At 36.1% G+C, this 22458-nt stretch overlaps 1 protein-coding gene across 11 annotated transcripts in view; it reads right to left on the bottom strand.

Annotated features, from left to right (window-relative positions):
- Window positions 1-22458, bottom strand: part of NBEA (neurobeachin) — a 689522-nt gene that overhangs the window by 213322 nt on the left and 453742 nt on the right. For all 11 annotated transcript variants that reach the window (XM_045473789.1, XM_045473805.1, XM_045473824.1 and 8 more), the window contains one exon: window positions 15780-15923. In XM_045473789.1, coding sequence (XP_045329745.1) covers window positions 15780-15923 — 144 coding nt within the window. The remainder of the gene's footprint in view (window positions 1-15779; window positions 15924-22458) is intronic.

Here is a 22458-nt window from a genome sequence, read left to right as displayed (position 1 = left end):
TACAGGAATTAGTCATTTTTAGGGGTGTCAGTAACATACTAACAGGCATTAACAGGCAACTATGGCAATTAATTTTTCAAACAAGGCTAAGATTCTTTACAAGTTTCAATATAAAGTACAACGAAGACTATATAGGGACAAAGAGCTGAAGTTGAATGAAAATTGGCATCATTATAATTATTTGATGAATTTCAACTGGCCAAACCTATATTTAGTGTACATGAAGTTACAATGAATTTTAGTATCACTTGAATACTTTCTAAACTTAGTTTAATATTAATAAAAGTTTTATTAACTAGATAGATTTTCTTCAACCTCAATTACTTTAAAACTACATATTCAGTTTGCTCTAGGAACATGCAGAAGATAATTATTTGGGGGATAATAAACATTGACTAATCTTTATAAAATCATTAAACTTAAAATCCTGACATTACTTAGAAGAAAAAGAACTAATCTGAAATCCTTTGTTTAGTGGAAGAAGGTATCATTCCAAAAACAATTAAGATAAAATTTTAATATGGAAGTAATCTTTACAATTTCTTCTATAATATGATACAATTTGTAGGAAAAACTCCTAGAGTGAGTAGCTGAACACACGTAAAGTACCTGCAATGGACTTCTATTACTTTTAAGTATGGCAATATCAATTTAAAGAAAACATTTTCCCCATAGAATTCAAAGAATAACATGCTTTAATCTCAAAACAATTTAAAGGGAACTAACGAAGAATATAAGAGAGCTGGGACTTTGTTTTGAAATCTTAGGAAAGCTTTAGGCATAAAGAAAATGGAGGTGTTTGTGTATGTGCCTGGGGGAGAGGGAGTTAAGAGGAAATGTTAAGATCTGAGATTTCTATTAGCCAGGATAGTTCCCTGATTTCAAGCATTTGAAATTCCCCAAGAAAAAAGATAGGATAGTAACAAAATCTCTAGACAGTGACTCTTTTCTTTATGTACAGAGAATATTGATAGTGGTCCAAATATAATTTCAGAATAATAATCCTCTGAAGCTTTCAAAAACTTCTTGCAGGAAAATAGTTATAGAATGTTTATGCTTGAATCAAAAAAATATAATGTGAACAACTAATGGAATACACATCGCAAGAGTTATGAATTTAACTTCCAGCATTATTCTCTCCCTCCTTCCCTCCCAAACACACACACACACACACACACACACACACACACACACACACACTATTGATTACAAACACTCTATAAACCTGAATTTTTTACAAAGCTCACTGTGTCCAAGAAGTAGCTTCTTAAGCTCTTTGGTGACTTCTTGAACATAATCTGCCTTTATTTATACATATTTTTAAGTTTATTTATTTGAGAAAGGGGGAGAGAGAGAGAGAGAGAGAGAGAGAGAGAGAGAGAGAGAACACATAGACACACGAGTAGAGGAAGGTCAGAGAGAGAGGGACAGAGAAAATCCCAAGCAGACTCCATGCTGATAGCACAGAGCCTTAAGAAGGGATCTACTGAACCAATAGTGAGATCATGACCTGAGCTGAAATCTGGAGTTGGATGCTCAACCAACTGAGCCACCCCGGTGCCCCAAATGTAATCTATTTTTGTTTAAAAAAAATTTTTTTTAACGTTTATTTTTGAGAGACAGAGAGAGACAGAGTGTGAGTGGGGAGGGGCAGAGAGAGAGAGAGAGGCAGACACAGAATCCGATGCAGGCTCTAGGCTCTGAACTGACAGCACAGAGCCCGACATGGGGCTCGAACTCACGGACTATGGGATCATGACCTGAGCCGAAGTCGGATACTTAACCAACTGAGCCACCCAGGTGCCCCAAATGTAATCTATTTTTAGATTGAGATGGACAATAACCAACCATCCCCATAATACACTGGTTTCCTTAGATTATTATTGTACAAAATTATACACGTGTTTAAGAACCACATCAAGGTCTTCAGATCTGAGTAAAGCTACCTGTGGTAAAACTCAACACAGTCTGAAATGGAAACAGAAAGAATGGAGCCCTCTATATAAGAGCAATAGAAAACTGCATTTTAACAAAATATTTGTTCATCATGGTAGAACACCTATTTCTGCACTAATATAATCTAGCATCTCATCTTATTTAGCATGTTTATAATAAATAATTTTTAAATGTACCAGGAGATAATCTGATAGGCTCTAATTTTAACCTACCATTTAGGTTTTCCAATATATTTGTAGAACAGATAATTTTTTCTATAAAAAATAAGTCAACAAAAACCCGTGCATTTTCCACAAAGGCAATGAGTAATTTTATAGGAAAAAAAACTTATAAAGCATATATACGCTAAGTAAATTTTAACTGAGTTATTTTTAGCACAAAAATTTACTAAGAAACAGCGATCATTTTAATGTTCATTGTGCTCATTTGTTCTGTCTTTTGATTCACTAGGTGATCCAGATGAGATTTGTGTTTCTAGTTATATCACATTTAGTTCAACATATGGAATGCATTTTTTACTTTCTGGAAGCGTAGTGACTCTTTTATGGCACGAGGATATCATTTAATGATTGAGAAGAGTAAATTCCTACTGGACTAGATGAGTGAATAAACCAGAGGAGATGATTTAAATCTATTGGACCAGGAGGACCAAGTCTTTGTACCCTTGGGTGGAGTAAGGGCCTAGCCTTCATGGGTGCACGTTTACTGCAGCCTTATAATATATTTCATATATGTGTTTAAACGTCTATCCTCCCATTTGGTATAAGCTACTTAAAGAAAAGGGTGTTACCTTCTTCCTCTAACACAGTGGCTGTTGCATGGTATGCAATATATCTTTATGGAATTGAAAATAGAAAAAGAAATACACCATTATTGCATGTGGATGTACTAGTAAAAAGACACTTACATTAACAGATCACACCCTTTACATTTTTCTGGAATTCATTTCAAGTTGTGCTTTAAAAATATGAAAGACACTGCATTTTAGAGAAAACATAAGTAAAAGATATGCTGAAAACCAACAAGGGTTATAATGTAATTGGTCATTGTAGCTATGTCACATGTATACTATTATTTTTTTTTAATGGCATAATGTTATAACTGCCATAGTTTTCCTACTAAGTTGTTCCCTCCTTATAATTTAAATGCTTAGAGAAACATACTTAACTCAGCATCCATTCATTCATTCATGTGGTCAACAAAAATTATTCACTGTTTTGGGTACTAAGAGAGCACAGACTAAAGTATGAGACATGAATTTTACTCGAGAGCTTATAGTACATCGTAGAGGTAAGAAATATATACACGCGGTAATGACATAACAATCTAAGCATTGTTAAAGCACTTTACGTGAATTGATCTCATTTGTTCCTCATAACAACAAACCTATGATATACAGGAACTGTTATTGTGTCCATTTCACAGATAGAAAATGAGACGAAGTGGTGAAGTAATTTAGGGAAGGTCATACAACTAGTAAATGGTAGAGACAAGATTCTGCCCTGGTTATCTGACTTCAAAGTCAGGGCTGTTATGTATACATGCCTCCCAACAAGGAAGGGACAGAAAAAAAAAAATTCCATAGACATTCACTGAACCGTGATGGTTTCCACCCAGCTTTTTTGGGGGGATAGCTGTAATTGGGACAGGATGATGGCAATGGTATTTGAAGTGAGCTGTAATGGATGGGTAGGATGTGGACAGATGGATATGAGGGGGAAGAGCATTGTAAGCAGAGCAGAAGAGTTTGAACAAACACACAGCTGCAGTATGTGTACAGGAGAAGTAAGACTGGCCAGTGGTTAGGACGTGTGAAGGGGGAAGGACAGTATGACGTGAAACTGAAAACACATACCAAGTTGTGAATGTGAGATGTTTCAGGTTAAGGAATCAATGATTAAAGCTCAGATATTACAGTGTGGCACGGTGGTGTTTATCCTTTTTTTTGTGGTGACACATCTTGTTGAGAAGATGATTAGATATATGGCTCCTTCCTAGAAAATTCACTATGAACATCTGTCCATTCTGCTTCGGTAATAAATGAAGTATTCATATTTTGGAGAAAAATGAAAATTTGTCATTGATCTTGATGCCTTCCTCCATCTGAGACTTTTCTGCCTCTGCATTTATCATTATCTTTCTCTCTCTCTTTTTTCCCCCAGTTTCAGAAAATGTATCTTTCGTTCAAACCAGTTACTCACTCTACCTGGGGTTTGGTCCCACCCTCCCTGCCCCCTCTAGCTACTGTCTTATCTTTGTCCCTGCCCTCCTTTGTTAAGTTTCTACACATCAGCTTCTCCCTCTTAGTTCTCCACCCCTGTTCACTCCTTTTGCCTGCACTTTTATCCTCTACTTAGGCCACAGTGGCAGAGGAGCACATGTGAATTCATGTGTTAAAAGCTCAGAAAATCTATCCATCAGTCCAAAAAAACCCTGCATAACATTGTATATTTAAACCCAGAGTTTTCCAAACACATTTAGCGATACTCCCCCCTCATTAGCATGTTTCAAAATACCTGTGTCCTAAGGAATATCAGTGTGAAAAATGTTGAACAAGAGGAGGGTTCTTTGACTTCTAGAGCATACTGTTCTTTATTGTTCTCTTAGTGCCTGACTTCCTTGTTAGTGTCCTTGGTGGGTTCTAACTTTGGCCCGCTGCTCTTCTCCATATGTATTCTCACTTTCCTTGGGTGATTTCAGTGTTTTAATTATAAACTCTATGTGCAACATTGGCTCTCAAATTCCAAACCTTGACAACCGTTTGAAAATGTCAGATAGCCATCTGACCAAGCTAAACCAATCATCGTCATTCTCCTCTCCCCTAAAACCTTGCATCTTCGCATTCCCAAAAACATTTAATAATTCCTAGATCATTCCCTCTCCTAGGCCAGGTGCCCCTCGTTCTTACTCCTCACAACCAGCCCATTATCACAGTCCCTGACATATTACCTTTTAAGTGTTTTTTTTTTTTTTAAGTGTCCCCTTCCCTTTTCTGCCACTAGCAGTTTAAACTTGGTTCAGGGGGCGCCTGGGTGGCGCAGTCGGTTAAGCGTCCGACTTCAGCCAGGTCACAATCTCGCGGTCTGTGAGTTCGAGCCCCGCGTCGGGCTCTGGGCTGATGGCTCAGAGCCTGGAGCCTGTTTCAGATTCTGTGTCTCCCTCTCTTGCTGCCCCTCCCCCGTTCATGCTCTGTCTCTCTCTGTCCCCAAAATAAATAAACGTTGAAAAAAAAATTAAAAAAAAAAAATAAATAAACTTGGTTCAGGCTCTCATTGCCTCTACTTCGAACAACAGCCTTTTACCTCAAGTTTCGGCATCCTAAAACCATAAGCTACACAGTGGCCTGAGTGATTTCTTTCAAATTTTTTAAATTGGATCTTATCATTTCCATGCTTAAAATCCTTCACTGTCTCATTGTGGCCTTCAGGATAAAAATCCAGGGTCCTCATGGCACATAACGTTCCCCCAGGAGCTTGTTAGTCTCAACTTCACAAACTCCCTGCCTCATACATTTACCTGAATAATTTAGAACTACTGTAGTTTCACAGGGAGGGTGATATTTTAGTATATAATTGTTTCCACTGTCTGCAATAACAACCCTTTAAATCTTTTGAAATCCTTTACTTACGTTTCTGGACTCCATACAGGAAACACCTATTCTAGGAAGGCCTTCCAGAATCCGCATGGTAGTCAAGGGTCCTGTTTTGTGTTATTGTTGTTCCCTTTGTATATCTAGGTTGCTGCTGTTTTTCATTGTGTATGTTTCCTCTAGACTATAACCTCCTTGGAAGCAGAAACTTTAATCGTATGTGTCTTTTTACTCCAAGCACCCACCATAATATCATGCATATAGTAGATATTCAATATTGATAATCGTTTTGCTTGGATGACCACATCCAACCTCAATCAAGTTAGGATCTGGCATCAGAGAATAAGGACCCAGCAAGTCCTTCCAGTTCTTATCTTTACTATGTGTGATGAATTTTGAAGTTTTGTATTTGAATTTATTATTTTCTCTTTTATTTTATTTTATTTTATTTTATTTTATTTTATTTTATTTTATTTTATTTACAAATAATGTGGGTAATAATCCACATAGTTGATTTGCTTACCCACAATGGGTTACAACTTAGAATTAAAAACCAAGCAAACACTGGTTTATATATAATGGAATAGTGAAATGAACAAGGGCTTTAACGGAGGAAGAAAAATGGGTTTAAATCTCAGCTTATCTCTTTGCTTGTAATGTGATCATGAGTAAATACCCCAATGTCTGAACCCCTAATTTCCACACCCTAAAATGAACTATGCTACCTAATTCAGAATTGAAAGTTACTGCCTATGGTATTTTTTTCTTTCAATAAATTTTAATTATGTCTCCCAGCTTCATGTGCCCATCCACACATACCTCTTTACTATCTATCAAGCTCATTTTTCTCCCCAGAAAACTGGTTGGTGAATTGAGACTCCTTCTAGCTCAACCTTAGATAGAAGATTTTTTAAGAAAGTGTTTGTGATACCTGGTTCTTAACAATCCTGTTTTGTATACAATTAAACTGTAATAAGGCTACAACTAAGCAGTTTTGTTTGTTAGTGACCTAAATGAAGGAAAAATTCAACAGAACTTTTGAATTAAGAAAGCATAAAACATTGCAATCAGTCATCTTCTGATCAAGTAAATGCCTAAAATTTTTACTGGAAAAAGATACAATACAAAAAACAATATTTAGACAGGCAACTCAGTCTGACTTTCCCTTCCTTTTTGCTTATGAAAAGTTCTACACTTATATTTATTGGGCTGATGATTTGAACTGATGGAGCAGCTTCTACTGTGATAACAACTTACAAATTGACCACCATGTAAATACTTGTCCTTAAGTACCTTCTGCAGGATATTACTCTGGCTCTATAACACCAAGCCATAGAAATAAAATAATCAAATAAATAAAATATTTTCGCTCTGCAGAAAAACTTACTTGTCCTTTTGTATATTACGGCTTTAAATGCAGTGGCAAGATCAGTTTTTATATAATGTTTGTATTAGTGCTAAATTCTTTTGGAGAGACCACCGGAGTCCTCACAGGTGTGGCAATATGCGATGATGAATACTCAACTCTTCTTCTCCAAGTTGCTGACATCCACAGTTTGGCAGTAGGAACTTTTTTTGTTTGTTTGTTTATTCCTCCAAGTGTGACAGACAAGATGACCCATATATTTCCAGTAGGTGATTAACATACTCATTTACGTACTTTTTAAAAAACACAGCATAGGAGAGTTTAGTCCCCTACATGTAGGAGAGATCTGGTCTACTGATAAGTTAGTTCAGTTCTTTGTCACCTCTGCTTTTCAGGTTGGGAATAAATATAATTATAAGTCTGTAGAGGAATTACTTTATGGGAAAGTCTCTGTACAGAGAAACAAGTAAAAAAATAAAAATAGGTTTCAACTAGAACTGTATTAGGAAGAATAGGCATTGTTGTGGTTTGTGGAACACTTGCAGCATAACAAAGGATGGTTTCTTAAGAAAAGATGGAAAAATGCTATATATTATTTGAATCATGGCTGGTGAACTACTAAATAATAGTTGAATTTGTCTTTTTATTATATTTTAAATTTACATAGTTGGGCTAGCAGGTTGTGTTATAATTAAGAGTACCTTAAAAGCATTTTTATAGACTACATGGTGGAAGGAGACATACATTTTTGGAAACAACAAAATATGGATTATAGCAAAATGTTGTAGACTCTAAAATGGCCTTGTAGACACTGCAAAAATAATGAGGAGAGAGTAGAAAGGCTAGGTAGTCAAGGTAAAGCTTTTATTTATTTTTACAATTCTTTAACTGAATCAAAAAATTGAGTTAGGAGTTTAAATATTTTAGCTTTTGTAGGCAATGGGCATGTGTTAATGTTGTGTCCAAGAGCTCTGTGAATTCTGTGTTTGAAGCTGAATGTGAACCCTTTGGGTATACTATTTATGACTAGCAAAGCAACTTCCTAATTCAAAGAGAGAGAAAAAAGACTTATAAAGACTCATAAGGCTTTTTCAACATCAAATGCTTTTACTAAACAATATTTTGATGAGTTAAGTGTGAGTGAGTCAGGGACATATGGATTAAATTTCCCTTGAAATACACATGGGCTTAAAAATTAAGGGGAAAATACTGAGCAAAATGCATCTTAGAGAATCCAGAATGTTTAAAAGGCATTTTCCCCCTAAATACAAATATCTGATCGATTCAATTCCAGTTTGACTCTGTAACTAAAACTACATAAAATAAATATGGAGAAATCTTGCAAAAAATACTAGTTTTGTTAGGGAAATACTGTTCATTAACCATATTTGAACTGGATTGCATGGAGTAGTTAGGCTTAAGCAGATATGGTATGAGTTTATCTGTTTAACACTGAACCTGTTCCTTCTGTAGTATGTATTCTCTTATTCCATTAAACAATTATAATAAAACTTTTCTGTGTTTAGGTTCAAACTTTTTTCTTTTTAAATAACATTTCTCTGAAAAACTCTTAGCTTTTCGAGTTCCTGTTGTTCCTGTATTTTTATTATATTTTTCTAGCATCTTGAGTTTGTCCTTCTTGTATGTTGTATATTTTGCTTTATCCACCTTTCTTAGCTCAGTTTTTAGGTAACGTTCGATGTATATATAAACAACTTTTGCCTCTGGTATCTGGACATTCCAAGTTAGAACATTGGAAGGCCTACAGTATCTATCTGATCATCTTAAAAAAATGTTTATTTTGAGAGAGAGAGGGAGAGAGAGAATCTCCAGCAGGCTCCAAGCTGTCAACCCAGAGGCTGATGTGGAGCTCAAACTCACGAACCGTGAGATCATGACCTGAGCCTAAATCAAGAGTCAGATGTTTAACCAACTGAGCCACTCAGGCGCCCCACTTATCTGATCATCGGAATTGTCTACTTTCACTTATTAGGATAGACATATTTTATGAAGTAACTTTCTGGTTACTGAAGTTACTGAGAGGTAGTGGTAGCAGTGCTAATCCTTCTGATGATTTTTTTTCTATCAGTCTCTGAGTCCCAGAGTTCTATCTCCTAAATATTTAATAGATGTTAATGAGTAAGCAAATCAGTTGGTGTGTGAATGTAAGAAAATAGAGACTTAGGGAGGTAGGAATGGTCAACCTTAAAACGAAGTCTAAGCAAGCTCCCCTCCAATTATTTGATATCTGCATTCACCATGAATTAATAAAGATAACAGAAAACAAACCAAAAATTTGACCCATTAACAACCAGAAAAAAAGTCTGAAAAGGTACTGCCCTCTAAACATCAGTGAAAGCATACTTGGGAACTGTCTAGGGCATTAAAGGGGGGTGTCCTGCAGGGAAGCTGACTGTTATTTAGGAGAACCTCTTACTGATTACATCCTGTTTCTTTTAGTAGATGTTCTCCTCATTTCTATATCTTTTTCATTCTTAAATTTACATAATGCATTTTTTTTCTGAGTTATGGATTCTGGACTTTGGTGTGTGGCATGTGGGGTGATTGTGTGTGTGTGTAAAGGATAATAAAATCTATCACTTTGAAAAAGCCACATAAAAATATCCAACTTTCATATTCTAACACTTTTTTCCCACGTTGCCAGTTTTCTATACTAGTTAACTCTTTTTAAGTATTCAAAATAACAATATAATCCTTTGGTTATAGAATATCTTTTCTGTGCGATAGAGAAAAAAAAATTTTGATTAAGAGTCACAGTGGTATCTTGACTTTAAAAATGGGAGTCTTAAGAGACATTTAGTTAAAATGATACAATTAGCAAAAACTGGAACGGAAGAAAGATTAGTTTAGTCCTTACCCTGAAAAAGTCAACTGATGAGTTGAGTAATTTGAATGATTCAATTAGTATGAACAGATGATCTGAATAATTTAAGCCCCAAACACTTAATTCTAATAGCTCAATTGTTTTTTTGGTTTTGGTGTAAATTAACTAGATAGTAATCTATAGTTATTAAACTAGCTCTCTAGTTTATTTCAACCTACATAAACTTTTTCTTTTCTTTAATTTTTTAATGTTTATTTATTTTTGAGATAGAGACAGAGCATGAGTGGGGGAGGGGCAGAGAGTGAGGGAGACATAGAATCTGAAGCAGGCTCCAGGCTCCAAGCTATCAGCACAGAACCCTATGCGGGGCTCAAACTCACAGGCCATGAGATCATGACCTGAGCCGAAGTCAGACGCTCAATGGACTGAACCACCCAGGCTCCCCCTACATAAACTTTTTTCAATGGGAACATTTTTAGTGCAAGTAATTGTGTTAGATTTCTTCCCGGTTCAAAGATATATGGGATATGGTCACTATATTTAAGGAATTTGCAATCTAAAAGGAAAAAGAAAACATACACAAAAACATCTTGTATTGTATCAGTATCTTAAGAGTGATATAATCAAAATTTCAAGGAGTAGCTATAATAAAAAAGACAGATAATAATGAGCAGTAAAGATGTGGAGAAATCTGATCCCCACACACTGGTGATAGGAATGTAAAATGATGCAGCCACTTTGGAAAAGAGTCTAACAGTTCCTCAAAAAGTCAAAGATAGAGTTATTATTTGACCTAGAAATTTCATGCCTAGATATATACTCAAGAGAAATGAAAACACATGTTGGCATAAAATGTTGTATGTGAATGTTCATACTGTTAATCACAGTAGCCATAAAGTGGAAACACACCAAATGTCCAACAATTAATGAATGGATAAACAAAATGTGAAATATCCATTCAATGGAATATTATTCACCATAAAAAGGACATGCATGCTATTACATGGATGAGTCTTGAAAACATAATGGTAAGTAAAATAAGCTAATCACAAAAGACTACACATTATACAATTATATTTATATGTGATGTCCAGAATAGTCAAATCTATGGAGACAGAAAGTAGATTACTGGTCCTCTAGGCCTGTAGAGGGGGCATGGGAAATTGGGTGGAATAGCCAAAGAGTGTGGAGGTTTCTTTTTGTGTGATGGAGTGTTCTAAGATTGTGATGATGGCTGCATGACTCTGTGAATATACTAAAAATCATTAAATTGTGCCGTTTGAATGGGTCAGTTGTATGGCATGTGAATTATGTCTCAATAAAATTGCTACCACACAAAGGTTATGGGGTGACAAAACTGGCCAGTGAATACTTCATGAAGTGTTTAAAATACGTATAAAAAATGGGTAGAGATTTTGATAAGTGATACAAGGGAAGGTGTAGAATGGAAAAATGTGAAGGATATTTCTGGTTAAGAAGTTTGGATATTGGTGTAGGAATGGATGGGTGGATTATTGGTAAAAAGAGCTTACACAGATAAAACATTTTTTTGATAATTTGCAGAACTGATGAACCATAAGTGACCATCATTAACATGAACCCAGAATTCCCTAACTTTGCAAAATGACTAATATTTGTAAGTAACAATAAAAAAATCTGTACAAATTCCAAATCTGTTCTGGAAAATATTTGTACTTTCACTCGGTGTATGTGACAGAACTACCATCCTAAAAAAAGGAGGTACGTTTTATCAGTGGTACACAATTCTATCAGTTGAAGTAAATCATTCACTTGTCAATTCATATAAATTTGAGTTAATCTTAAATTTCAGTTACTTAATAATTATTTGAAGAAATAACTTGGCAAAGTAAGTTTCAAATTAAAATGTATATCGGGGTTTTAGATTAAAATCAGTTAAATTATATTAATTCATTACAATGTTTTAAGTAACAATATAATTAGTAAATTGAAAATTTTAGTTACGTATGGAATCTTAGGTGCTAATTCACTTTGGTGAATCACTACAAACTAAAAAAAGCAATTAAAATAAAGTTAGGTGTTATTAATATAATAATTACTTAACTGATTTGCATACTTCTATATTATAATTATATTAGCCACTTGCTACAATGCATAATAAATTGAGTAATTAATAATCACACACATTTAACTTGCCTCTTGAGATGAACAGCTTGGGAAGAAAGGGAACTAAAAAGTGAAACAGAAAATTGTATGACATTTAAAGCTGTAAAATTTTTGGACCATTTTATCTTTATTAAAACTAGAAAACTCCAAAGAAAATGGGGAAAAAAAGGAGTCAAAATGTAAATAAAATTGTGCTAAAAAATACTCTACCAAATTTTCTTAACTTAACGGAATGATTTTAGAGAACTGATATTTAAAACCAAAATTAATTATTGGGCATATTCATAGACTTCTAAATATAGTATAATGGATCAATGTAAAAATTGAGGTATAAGCTGAGGATCTTGTTTTGACATTATTTTAGGAGAGTCTTTAAGTATATACACATGCATATTTAAATATAGTATTTGGTATATTTCAATTCAAACCATAAACTATGTATTTAAGAGGAAATACATTATTTTATTTACTTTTTAATCTTACACAAGCAAATTAATCTGTCTTGGCCTCTAAAGCCTCATTTGTAAAATTAGGGTAATAATAGTATCTAGGTCATAGGGTTATTGTGAACATGAAATAGGTTACTGCATATAAAGCTCTTTGAACACCGCCTGGTTCTTAGGAAGCCATGCTAGCTATTCTTTTCTTTTTTTTTTTCTTTTTATAAACAAAAACTGAACCTGTCTTGTAAGCCACCAAATAGAATTAATCTTAACCAAATTTGTACTTTCCTTAGTTTTCTATTCTAATTAGCGTATTTTTTTTTCTTGGAATTTAACTTGACTCATAAGAAATATTGCATATTGACAAATTATAATGCATGGTCTCCTCATTTGTGTGCTTATCAGCAAAACAGGGCTTTGTAAGAACAAGAAAATGAATTAGGCTAATCGGCAGGCTTAGGTTTACCACTATTATTATAAAAATGGTGCCTTCATTCAACGAAACTCTAAATGTAAGAACTCTTAAGTACTTGTATACTTTTGAAGGTACATTTCTTACATTACTGATATGCAAGTCCTATCACTAAATCATGAAAAGATCAACCTGTAATTTTTAATCCCAGAAATGGAAAATGGGCATTTGTTATCTTACCTAATATTTCCAGACAACAGTATCAGATTATACTAATTTTAGGATGTCCTGGATTTTAATGAGTGTACATCTCCTGTGATACAGAAGCACTCTTTATAAAGGCAGCTTAGCACTATTTGGATATATAGAACTTTAAGTTATATACAAGAAAGCCACTATTATTGAATAAATTTTAGTTTTTGAGACAAAGACAACCAAAAAGTTACATATTTATGTGGTCCGCAATTTTATTAACCTCTTAAATCTAAGAATAGCGGTTTGTAATTAACTTCTAAAAATGATTTCTCTGTGACACTATAACTATCCCGCCAGTCTAGATAATAAACAGGCTTCAGCATTTACAAGATGAACCTATATATACCTATATATTATGCAGACTATTTCTGTTACCTTTACTTCTCCCTTCACAAAACCTCCATCCCCTCCTTCTTTTCTACTGCATTCAAAGCTCAGTGTCACATTCATGGATTGCTGTTTTAAAGATGAACATTACTGACCAGATCAGGGATCAATATTTTAGGACAGTTTGTAAGATTTATCGGACACAAGCATTCTGCAAAAATAGTATGAATTAGAACCAGGTGGAAATAGATAGGAGTGGATCTGCTCAAAGAAAAATCTGTTTAAAAGACTGAAGTTAGAAGAGTCTTGACAGTGAGTTGGTCAAGAGCCACATAATTAGGTTTTTAACTAATTTACTGCAAGCATACTTTCATTGTCCTGTAGGTATTTTAACTTAATGTTATTTTGGGAATTTTGTTTAAAGTATTAATTAATAGGGGCGCCTGGGTGGCTCAGGTCGTGATCTCATTGTTCATGGGCTTGAGTCCCACGTCAGGCTCTGTGCTGACGGCTCGGAGCCTGGAGCCTGCTTCAGATGCTGTGTCTCCCTCTCTCTCTGTCCCTTCCCTGCTTGTTCTCTGTCTCTCTCTGTCTCTCAAAAATAAATACAAGTAAAAAAACTGTTAATTAATATTAATAATTACTCTAGCTACCATTAAAGGAGAGAAACATAAAGAAGTTATGAGTCTTTATTGGATTTTGCCTCTGGTAGTACAGGGAAAATCTTTTTATAATAAACTTCAGGGTACCAGCCAAATTTGTATCAACTAATTAATTACTTTGATAATGGAGAGTCTAAACTAAATTGTATAATTATTGAACATATTTATTACCATATGTGAATGAGGAAAGACAATACATTATCTAAAAAGGTAACAAAACATGTTTATAAATTTTCTCTACTTCTTTAGGATCAAGAATAAGACCGGGAAAAGAGAAAACAAATCTTTGGGAAAAAGAAATCACAGACTTCATTTGCTTAAACTTCCAAATGGCCTCAGAGTAAATCTTTGAACTAGTAAAACAAACCACAAAAACAACAAAACCAAAACTTCAACACTTACCTAGGAATTCAAAGCAAACATTTGTTCATAGACTTAGGATGAGTTCCAAATGGAACACATAATTTTCATGATACAGAAACATCAGTGACTAGACTAGGTATATGCAGGAGCTGGCATTAGAATAACCTTATTAAACATTTTATAGAAGAGGGAGAATAATGTGCCACCTCTAGTTTACAATTAATAAGAACACCTCTGGGAAAAAGAGAAATCTCTAACTGGTAGAAAACATCACCAGGGGCTTTCTTTTTTCTTTTTAATTAAAGCTTATTTATTTATTTTGAGAGAGAGAGAGAGAGAAAGAATCCCCAGCAGGTTCTGTGCTGGTGGTGCAGGGCCCGATGTGGGGCTCCATCCCATGAACCCTGAGATCATGACCTGAGCCAAAATCAAGAGTCAGATGCTTAACTGACTGAACCACCCAGGTGGCCCTCACTGGAGGTTTTCATAAAGCATGCCAGATCATTTTCAGCACATTTCTGGAAACAGAAGTGCTATTTTGTAAACAGAATGATGAATACAAGTTCACTTCTCTACTGGCACCTGCCTCCCCACCGTGGTATGGACTGAAAACACAGAATTGAGGGAAGACTCAGCCACTTTTTGACTCTAAAGCAGGAGTTTTTCACTTGAGATCCAGGATATGATTCTATGGACTGGTTTCCAGGGGTCAGTGAACCCCCTGAAATTGTGTACAAAATTATATGTGCACCTTCGTGAAGCAATCTGTTTTCATCAGAGTCTCAAAGATGGTTTAAAACCCAAACAAGGGTATAGGCCAACACTCTGAGATATCCATATCCCACATGGTCATGGCAGGTACTGCTCTGAACTCACCTTAGACCAGCATAGGCCAAGATGAAAACTGAGGGCAGGCAGGTGAAAGAATGTGGGGGTTAGCAGTGTGGCGATAGAGAAAAAAAAAAAAACAGGAATGGGGAGGGACAGTCCCAAAAGTGACAGCAGGGAAAAAAATGGCAAATTTGATGGTCTCGTGGCTGAGGTGGCTGTTCTTCACAGCCGTTAGCATGTTGGAGTCACATGTATGTTGATGAGTCTAGCATTCTGTCCCCCCTTCCAATTATTCAGGCAGTTAGAGAGGACAATTTATGCTATACACTATCTCACATTAAATGTTGCTCCTCATTACAAAGAGAGTAGGTACAGTATTCAATTATTAGTAGTAAAATACATATTTGTTTGGTATGTACTTTCTTCTCTCCAATACAAGAAACGAGATAAAGTAAATGGTTAATGTTCACGAGATTCAGCCTCATTCCAACCACTGGTACAAACTCATTCACCAGGAGACAGATCTCCAGTTCAGGAACTTCGTGTTCCTCATAACAAAGAGAAGAAAAATATTTATACATTTACCTGCAAGATTGTCGATTTCTTTCTCCTGCAGCAAGCTGACTGCATCATCATCCCCTTCCAGCATAAGTTCTGTCTCTGCGTTCTGATTCACTATTGCTTGACTTCTGAAGGTTTTCTTGGACTTCACCACATCTTCTTCAGTGCCTAATCACAACCAAAATAATATGGGTGATCATGATTGCTTGGCTTTTTGTATAAAAAACAACCTATTACTTTCTTATAAGTTTATGCTGCACTTACATATGACTTCACAATTACAGAATTAGAGAACATTTTCCCCTTCATCTGGTTTGCTTTCAGAATAGCTTTGAGAAAGGTGGGGGGTGTAATCACCTACCCTCCTCTCACAGATGAGGAAGCAGGCCGAGAAAGTTCACATCTCGTGGAGACCTAGGAGTTGGCCTAGGAGAAAGGACTCTACAGACCCATGTCTCAGGGCTCTAAGATCACCATTTTCTATAAAAAATCTGCACCTCTCCACAAACTTGGCTTTCTGATACATAAAAGTACACAATTCTACACAATTGTACTTTTGTGTGAATTGGATAATCATTAGACGAGATCATTTTTTTTTTTTTAATTTTAAAGTTTCTCTATTTTGAGAGAGAGGGAGAGAGTGTGCAAGTGAGGAAGGGGCAGAGAGAGAAGTCCAAGCAGGCTCTGTAGCCCAATGCGGGGCTTGAACTCCTGAACCGTGAGATCATGACCCGAGCTAAAAGTCACTTGCTTAACTGACTGAGCCACCCAGGCACCCCAATCAGATCATTTTTGAAAGTACAGAAGTATGAAGAAAACAAGAACGCATCCACATCTGAAGAGAGAAGTGGTTGCCACTGGGAAGCTACAAACAGGTGGAGTTAGGACTAGTATAGACATAAAATGTGCTGCACAATTGCTATTAACAGTTAGTGAAATCAATAGTTTTTCTAAACTGATAGCCTTATTTTGTTATATAAAATAGTATAGAAGGCCAAATATATAAAAACAAAGTAAGTCAGAAAAATTGAAATACAGCCAGAGCTGACCTAGCATTAACATGGCAATCAGTTAAGGTTACAAATTACAACGCATTTGAATCTCTCATGGATCTGACTGCGTAATGGATATAACTCAGTATTTAAATTTTGACATTATATTAAAATATCTTAAGAACAGCCACTTCAGCCACCTGCTTTGGCAGGTGATGATGACTCAAATGATCTGAATAGCAAAAACTTATATATATACATACACACACATACACACATATATATTGTGTATGTATATATATGTAAACATACATATATTTTAGCTGTCTATCTATATAGATAGCTAAAAAATACCTCTATTTCATATCACTTGAAGGAGGAATTTCTTCGGGAAGAAAATGTAATTTAATGTGTTCTAGCTGTAGTATTAGCATATAGGCTTCAAGGAAGCAGCATTTCCTGGGAAAATACCTACACGTCATTAGGCATGGTGGAAATATTCCTGAAAATGGGAGCCTAATACATCACTCCTGCATGGTGGTGTCACATCAGAGTTCTAGGGGCTGTTATGATGTTTGTGTACATGTGCAATAACTCTCCAAACCTTATCACACCTTTGGCCAAAATTCTCTACAGTGAACAATTAACAATACTTTTGGTCCATTCTCCCAGCCTCAATATAGGACTTTGGATATTAATAGTCCATTAATGTCCGTGATATCTGCTCGACCATTTCCTCAGAAGTACATCTAGCCGCTGTAAAACTTGCATGGGAAAAGAGCTAGCCTTTCATTGCGACTTACACACTTGTTTCTGTCAGCGACTCAGAGCAAATTCTGTTTGCTTAAAACGTTAATAAGTTGGCTCAAAAGTAGCACGTGGAGGAATAAAAAACATACGGGGAACACGGTCATGTCATAATAGCGCTGTAGAATGTCACTGTCAGAGAGGTAGTCTGTTATCCTAGCTCTTACTGGATAATGGCAATTAGAACAGCATAAAGTAATAGATTTGTTAAAACATATTTTGATAAATACTTCAGAAACAAACAATATTATTACAAATTAATGCTACGTGGGAGGTGAGAGGAATTAAACAGGTTACATCTATATTCTTTCACAGGCCCACAGATGATTCTTACTTCTGGAATAAAAGCCTGAGGACTGAATACTGAATGCTCCAGAATCTTATCTTAATTTTATTTGGTTTCTTGGTGATATAAAGCCAGTAAAACAACTCTTCTGGGGGTAGCTATCTTTATAACTTGTTTGCTTCTTGGGTAGTAACTTAATTTGAGCAACTCAGAGCTTGCATCATCTGAGAACAAAAGACACAAATCCAATGATTAATAACCGAGAAGCCATATTTCTATTAGACATCTGCAGTTGGATACTCCTAATTCCACATTTCCCTAACTGAATGAATCATCTCTGGCTTCTCCACCTCTCCCTGTTTTGATACACCCACTTAAGCCACAAACCTTGGGGGTCATCCTGGAAGGTGACTGCCATGGCCCCAGCTCAGGCTCCTGTTGTTTTAGACTGGAGGTCTTCAATAGCCCCCTTATTCACTCTATCCCCATGTTTTTGTCAGAATGATTATTACAAAGCAAAAATAAATTGATATTTTCCTGCTGAATATTGTTTACTAACTCCTCCCAATCAACAACATTCAATGCAAGTCTTACATGATAGGAGTCAAAATCTAAACTCCTTGGGGCGCCCGGGTGGCTCAGTCGGTTAAGCGTCCGACTTCACCTCAGGTCACGATCTCACGGTGCGTGAGTTTGAGCCCCGCGTCGGGCTCTGGGCTGATGGCTCAGAGCCTGGAGCCTGCTTCCGATTCTGTGTCTCCCTCTCTCTCTGCCCCTCCCCCGTTCATGCTCTCTCTGTCTCAAAAATAAATAAACGTTAAAAAAAATAAAAAATAAACTCCTTAGCACAGCTGGTCTAGGCCTTTTATCCTCATTACCAGTTTTGCATTATATTTTCTTACTCCCCCATCACCATTACTGAACCAGTTATAGCTTCCAAAATACGTGCTCGGACCTTTTCACCCAGGGCTAATATTATTCCCTCTGTATGGTGTGTTCCTTCATTCCTCCTTTGTTGGGCTAATTCCTATTTGATCTTTCAAATTACCTCCTTTAGGTGCCTTTCTTAGCCAACCACTCTGTGCTTTCACAGCTTACAGAGAACTCAACTACACTGTACAGGTGTTAATCTGTTATGTGTTTGTCCTTTCCATTAGATTATGGCCTTGTTTCTGCAGCCTCTGCGCCTGGTACCCAGGGGACATGTAACAAACATTCGCTGAATGAGTTCAAGTCTACCCATTCTGTGTTCCCTTCTCTGATTGATGTTATTAAAGAAAAAAAAATTATTTATTCATTTTTGAGAGAGACAGAGACAGTGCAAGTAGGGGAGAGGCAGAGAGAGAGGGAGAGAGAGAGAGAGAGAGAGAGAGAGAGAGAGAGAGAGAGAGAATCCCAAGCAGGCTCTGAACTGTCAGTGCAGAGCCTGATGCTTGGGCTCAAACTCATGAAATGATGAGATCATGACCTGAGCTGAAACCAAGAGTCTGATGTTTAACCAACTGAGCCACCCAAGCGCCCCTCTGATTTCTGATTTATATTCATTTGTTTGCTTTTTTAGAGAGAGAGCAAGTGCGAGCAGGGGAGGGGCAGAGAGAGAGGGAGAGAGAATCCCAAGCAGGCTCTGCATGTCAGCACAGAGCTTGACACTGGGCTCAAACTCACAAGACCATGAAATCATGACCTGAGCTGAAATCAAGAGTTGGACACTTAACCAACTGAGCCATCCAGGCACCCCTCTGATTTCTCTTCTTTCTTTCTTTATTATTTATGGGGGGGGGCAGGAGAGGGGCACAGAGAGAGGGAGAGAGCAGGCTCCAGGCCCAGGGCAAAGCCCAAGGCTAGGACTCAATCTCACTCCCATGAGATCATGACCTGAGGGAAACCAAGAGTCAGACACTTAACTGACTGAGCTACACAGGCACCCCTCTTCGCAGATTTCTTAAGCTAAGTTTGTGTGCTTTTTGCCTTATGCTTCCCCCACCCTTGCAAATCCTACTACTGGAGTTACAGGTATTGGAATTGGCTGTTGGCTTGTTGTCTCCACACAGCCCGAAAGCTCCTTGATCACTGGCAACATGTTTCTGTCTTTGTCTTCTCAGTTCTTAGCACACTGCCTGACACAGAGGGAGCCCTCCTAAATGCTAAACAAATGGATGACCTGAGACATAAACGTCACCTCTGGATATTTCTTAATTTGAAGATCCTAAGATTTCTCAGAGATTCTGGTTGATCTGCCTCCAATTTGGGGGCAAACTGGAGAATCTGTGTATTTACACAAAAGGGAACTTGGTTCTTTACATGAAAGAATCAATTAAACCCTTTAAGTATGAGTCAGCCTGATAAAACATGTTTTACCTTGTACACAATCATGTTTAATCTGCTTTGTCATTAAGAAAAATACTTTACATTACTCTTGTGTTATTAAAATCTACAAATAAAATAAATGTAGTCAAAGGAAGGTAAACTCTGAAATGCATATTAACCTTTCAATTTTATCATCTCTGGTTTTAAAGTAGTAAAACAATCATGCCTTTAAAAGATATATAGTAAACTAATCTGTACCAACACACTGAACTTGCCACCCCTGTTGGAAGTGTTAACAGTCTGTAGCTCAGTAAACTTCCTGATTTTGTGGTATCGCACCAAACATTTATCTAAATTAAAGTGCACAAGATCCAAAGGTGCTTTTCAATCACAATATCTTTTATGAATTAGAGATTCATTCATCAAAATTACAGGCAAAAAGAGGTAAGGTCTCAAAGGGCTGTCTCATTACAAGGCTTATAAACACTGTCCTTGGAAAGAATTGGTTGAACACCCAACAAATCAAAATCTGATTGGGAAGAGAATTTATTTGAGATCATCTGTCTTCAGAAGACATGTTGGACTGAGTGCACTTCTTGGCCTCTTTAACCATTCATCAAGAAATTAACAAGCAAATACTACAGACCATGAAAACTCCCTACTTAGATTTGAAAATGTTAATTGTGTGTAAAATTGGATAGTATGCGCATATCTACTTATTTTCTAAGAAAACATCAAAATGCCATAAGTTGGGAAGGTTCAGAAACAAAAAAATGCCACCAAATTATAGATTCATCCAAATCCAAAGTTACTCTTACATTATTTTCCACACTGTGTTACAAACAACAACTACAGGAAGACATTCTATACCCATTAGATTTCTTAGTAAATATATATGTTTGAAGCGCTGTATGTGAAAATGTTATCTAATGTAGAATAATCTGTTATATGAACCTAAATAAAGCTCCTTTTTCATTAAATTTATTAAAAATTTTTTTAACATTTAGTCATTTTTTGAGAGACAGAGACAACAGCATGAGCGGGGGAGGGGCAGAGAGAGAGGGAGACACAGAATCCGAAGCAGGCCCCAGACTCTGAGCTGTTGGCACAGAGCCCAACGCGGGGCTCGAACTCATGAACCGTGAGATCACAACCTGAGCGGAAGTTGGATGCTTAACCGACTAAGCCACTGAGGGACCCCTCATTAAATTTATTAATAAACAAGATCCATGTGAAACACAGTATATTCTAAAACCGAAGTAACAAGAGAACTAAAATGTTTCTAGAATTGTTTCTATACTTTAATATTACTACTATAATGTATTATCATTAAATATGTTAAATATAGAAATGACAAATTGAAGACATTCACTTATCTTTTTATTTATTTATTTATTTATTTTTAATATATGAAATTTATTGTCAAATTGGTTTCCATACAACACCCAGTGCTCATCCCAAAATGGACATTAACTTATCTTAATAATACTCAGAGAATATGTCCATCTGGAGAGTCAGGACAATCTAGGCAAAAGAAGTTATTTCACTTACCCATCACGTCCTTTTTTAAATTATTATTGATAAATATTAACAGTTAATATAAAGAAAAAGAGCACATTGTAGTTTATTTGTTTCAGAAATTATTTGATGAATATTCTATACAGCTCTGAAACATCTATACTAACAAAGATAAAAAGTAATTTACAATTGTGGTTTATATACACAATGGAGTACTACGTGGCAATGAGAAAGAATGAAATATGGTCCTTTGTAGCAACGTGGATGGAACTGGAGAGTGTGATGCTAAGTGAAATAAGCCATACAGAGAAAGACAGATACCGTATGGTTTCTCTCTTATGTGGATCCGGAGAAACTTAACAGAAACCCATGGGGGAGGGGAAGGAAAAAAAAAGACGTTAGAGTGGAAGAGAGCCAAAGCATAGGAGACTCTTAAAAACTGAGAACAAACTGAGGGTTGATGGGGGGTGGGAGGGAGGGGAGGGTGGGTGATGGGCATTGAGGAGGGCACCTTTTGGGATGAGCACTGGGTGTTGTATGGAAACCAATTTGACAATAAATTTCATATATTGAAAAAAAAGTAATTTACAGCCATAAGTTAGCTATAAATTATATATATGTGACTAACACACAGAGAAAAGATATAAACCCGTAATAAGCCAATTTTAGCACAGCATCAGCTTCTTACCAGTTTTACGCTATTATTTATTTTTCACTGAGTACAGAAATATGGCTTTAATTTGTTATTTATTAAAAATGATATATGCTTGTGTTTATGCATCTATTTACCTAT

This window comes from Leopardus geoffroyi, chromosome A1 (genome assembly GCF_018350155.1).
Source record: "Leopardus geoffroyi isolate Oge1 chromosome A1, O.geoffroyi_Oge1_pat1.0, whole genome shotgun sequence".
In the NCBI taxonomy this organism is placed as follows: Eukaryota; Metazoa; Chordata; class Mammalia; order Carnivora; family Felidae; genus Leopardus; species Leopardus geoffroyi.
The sequence above is the reverse complement of the archived record's forward strand: the minus strand, read 5'-3'. Positions and strand labels throughout refer to the sequence as shown.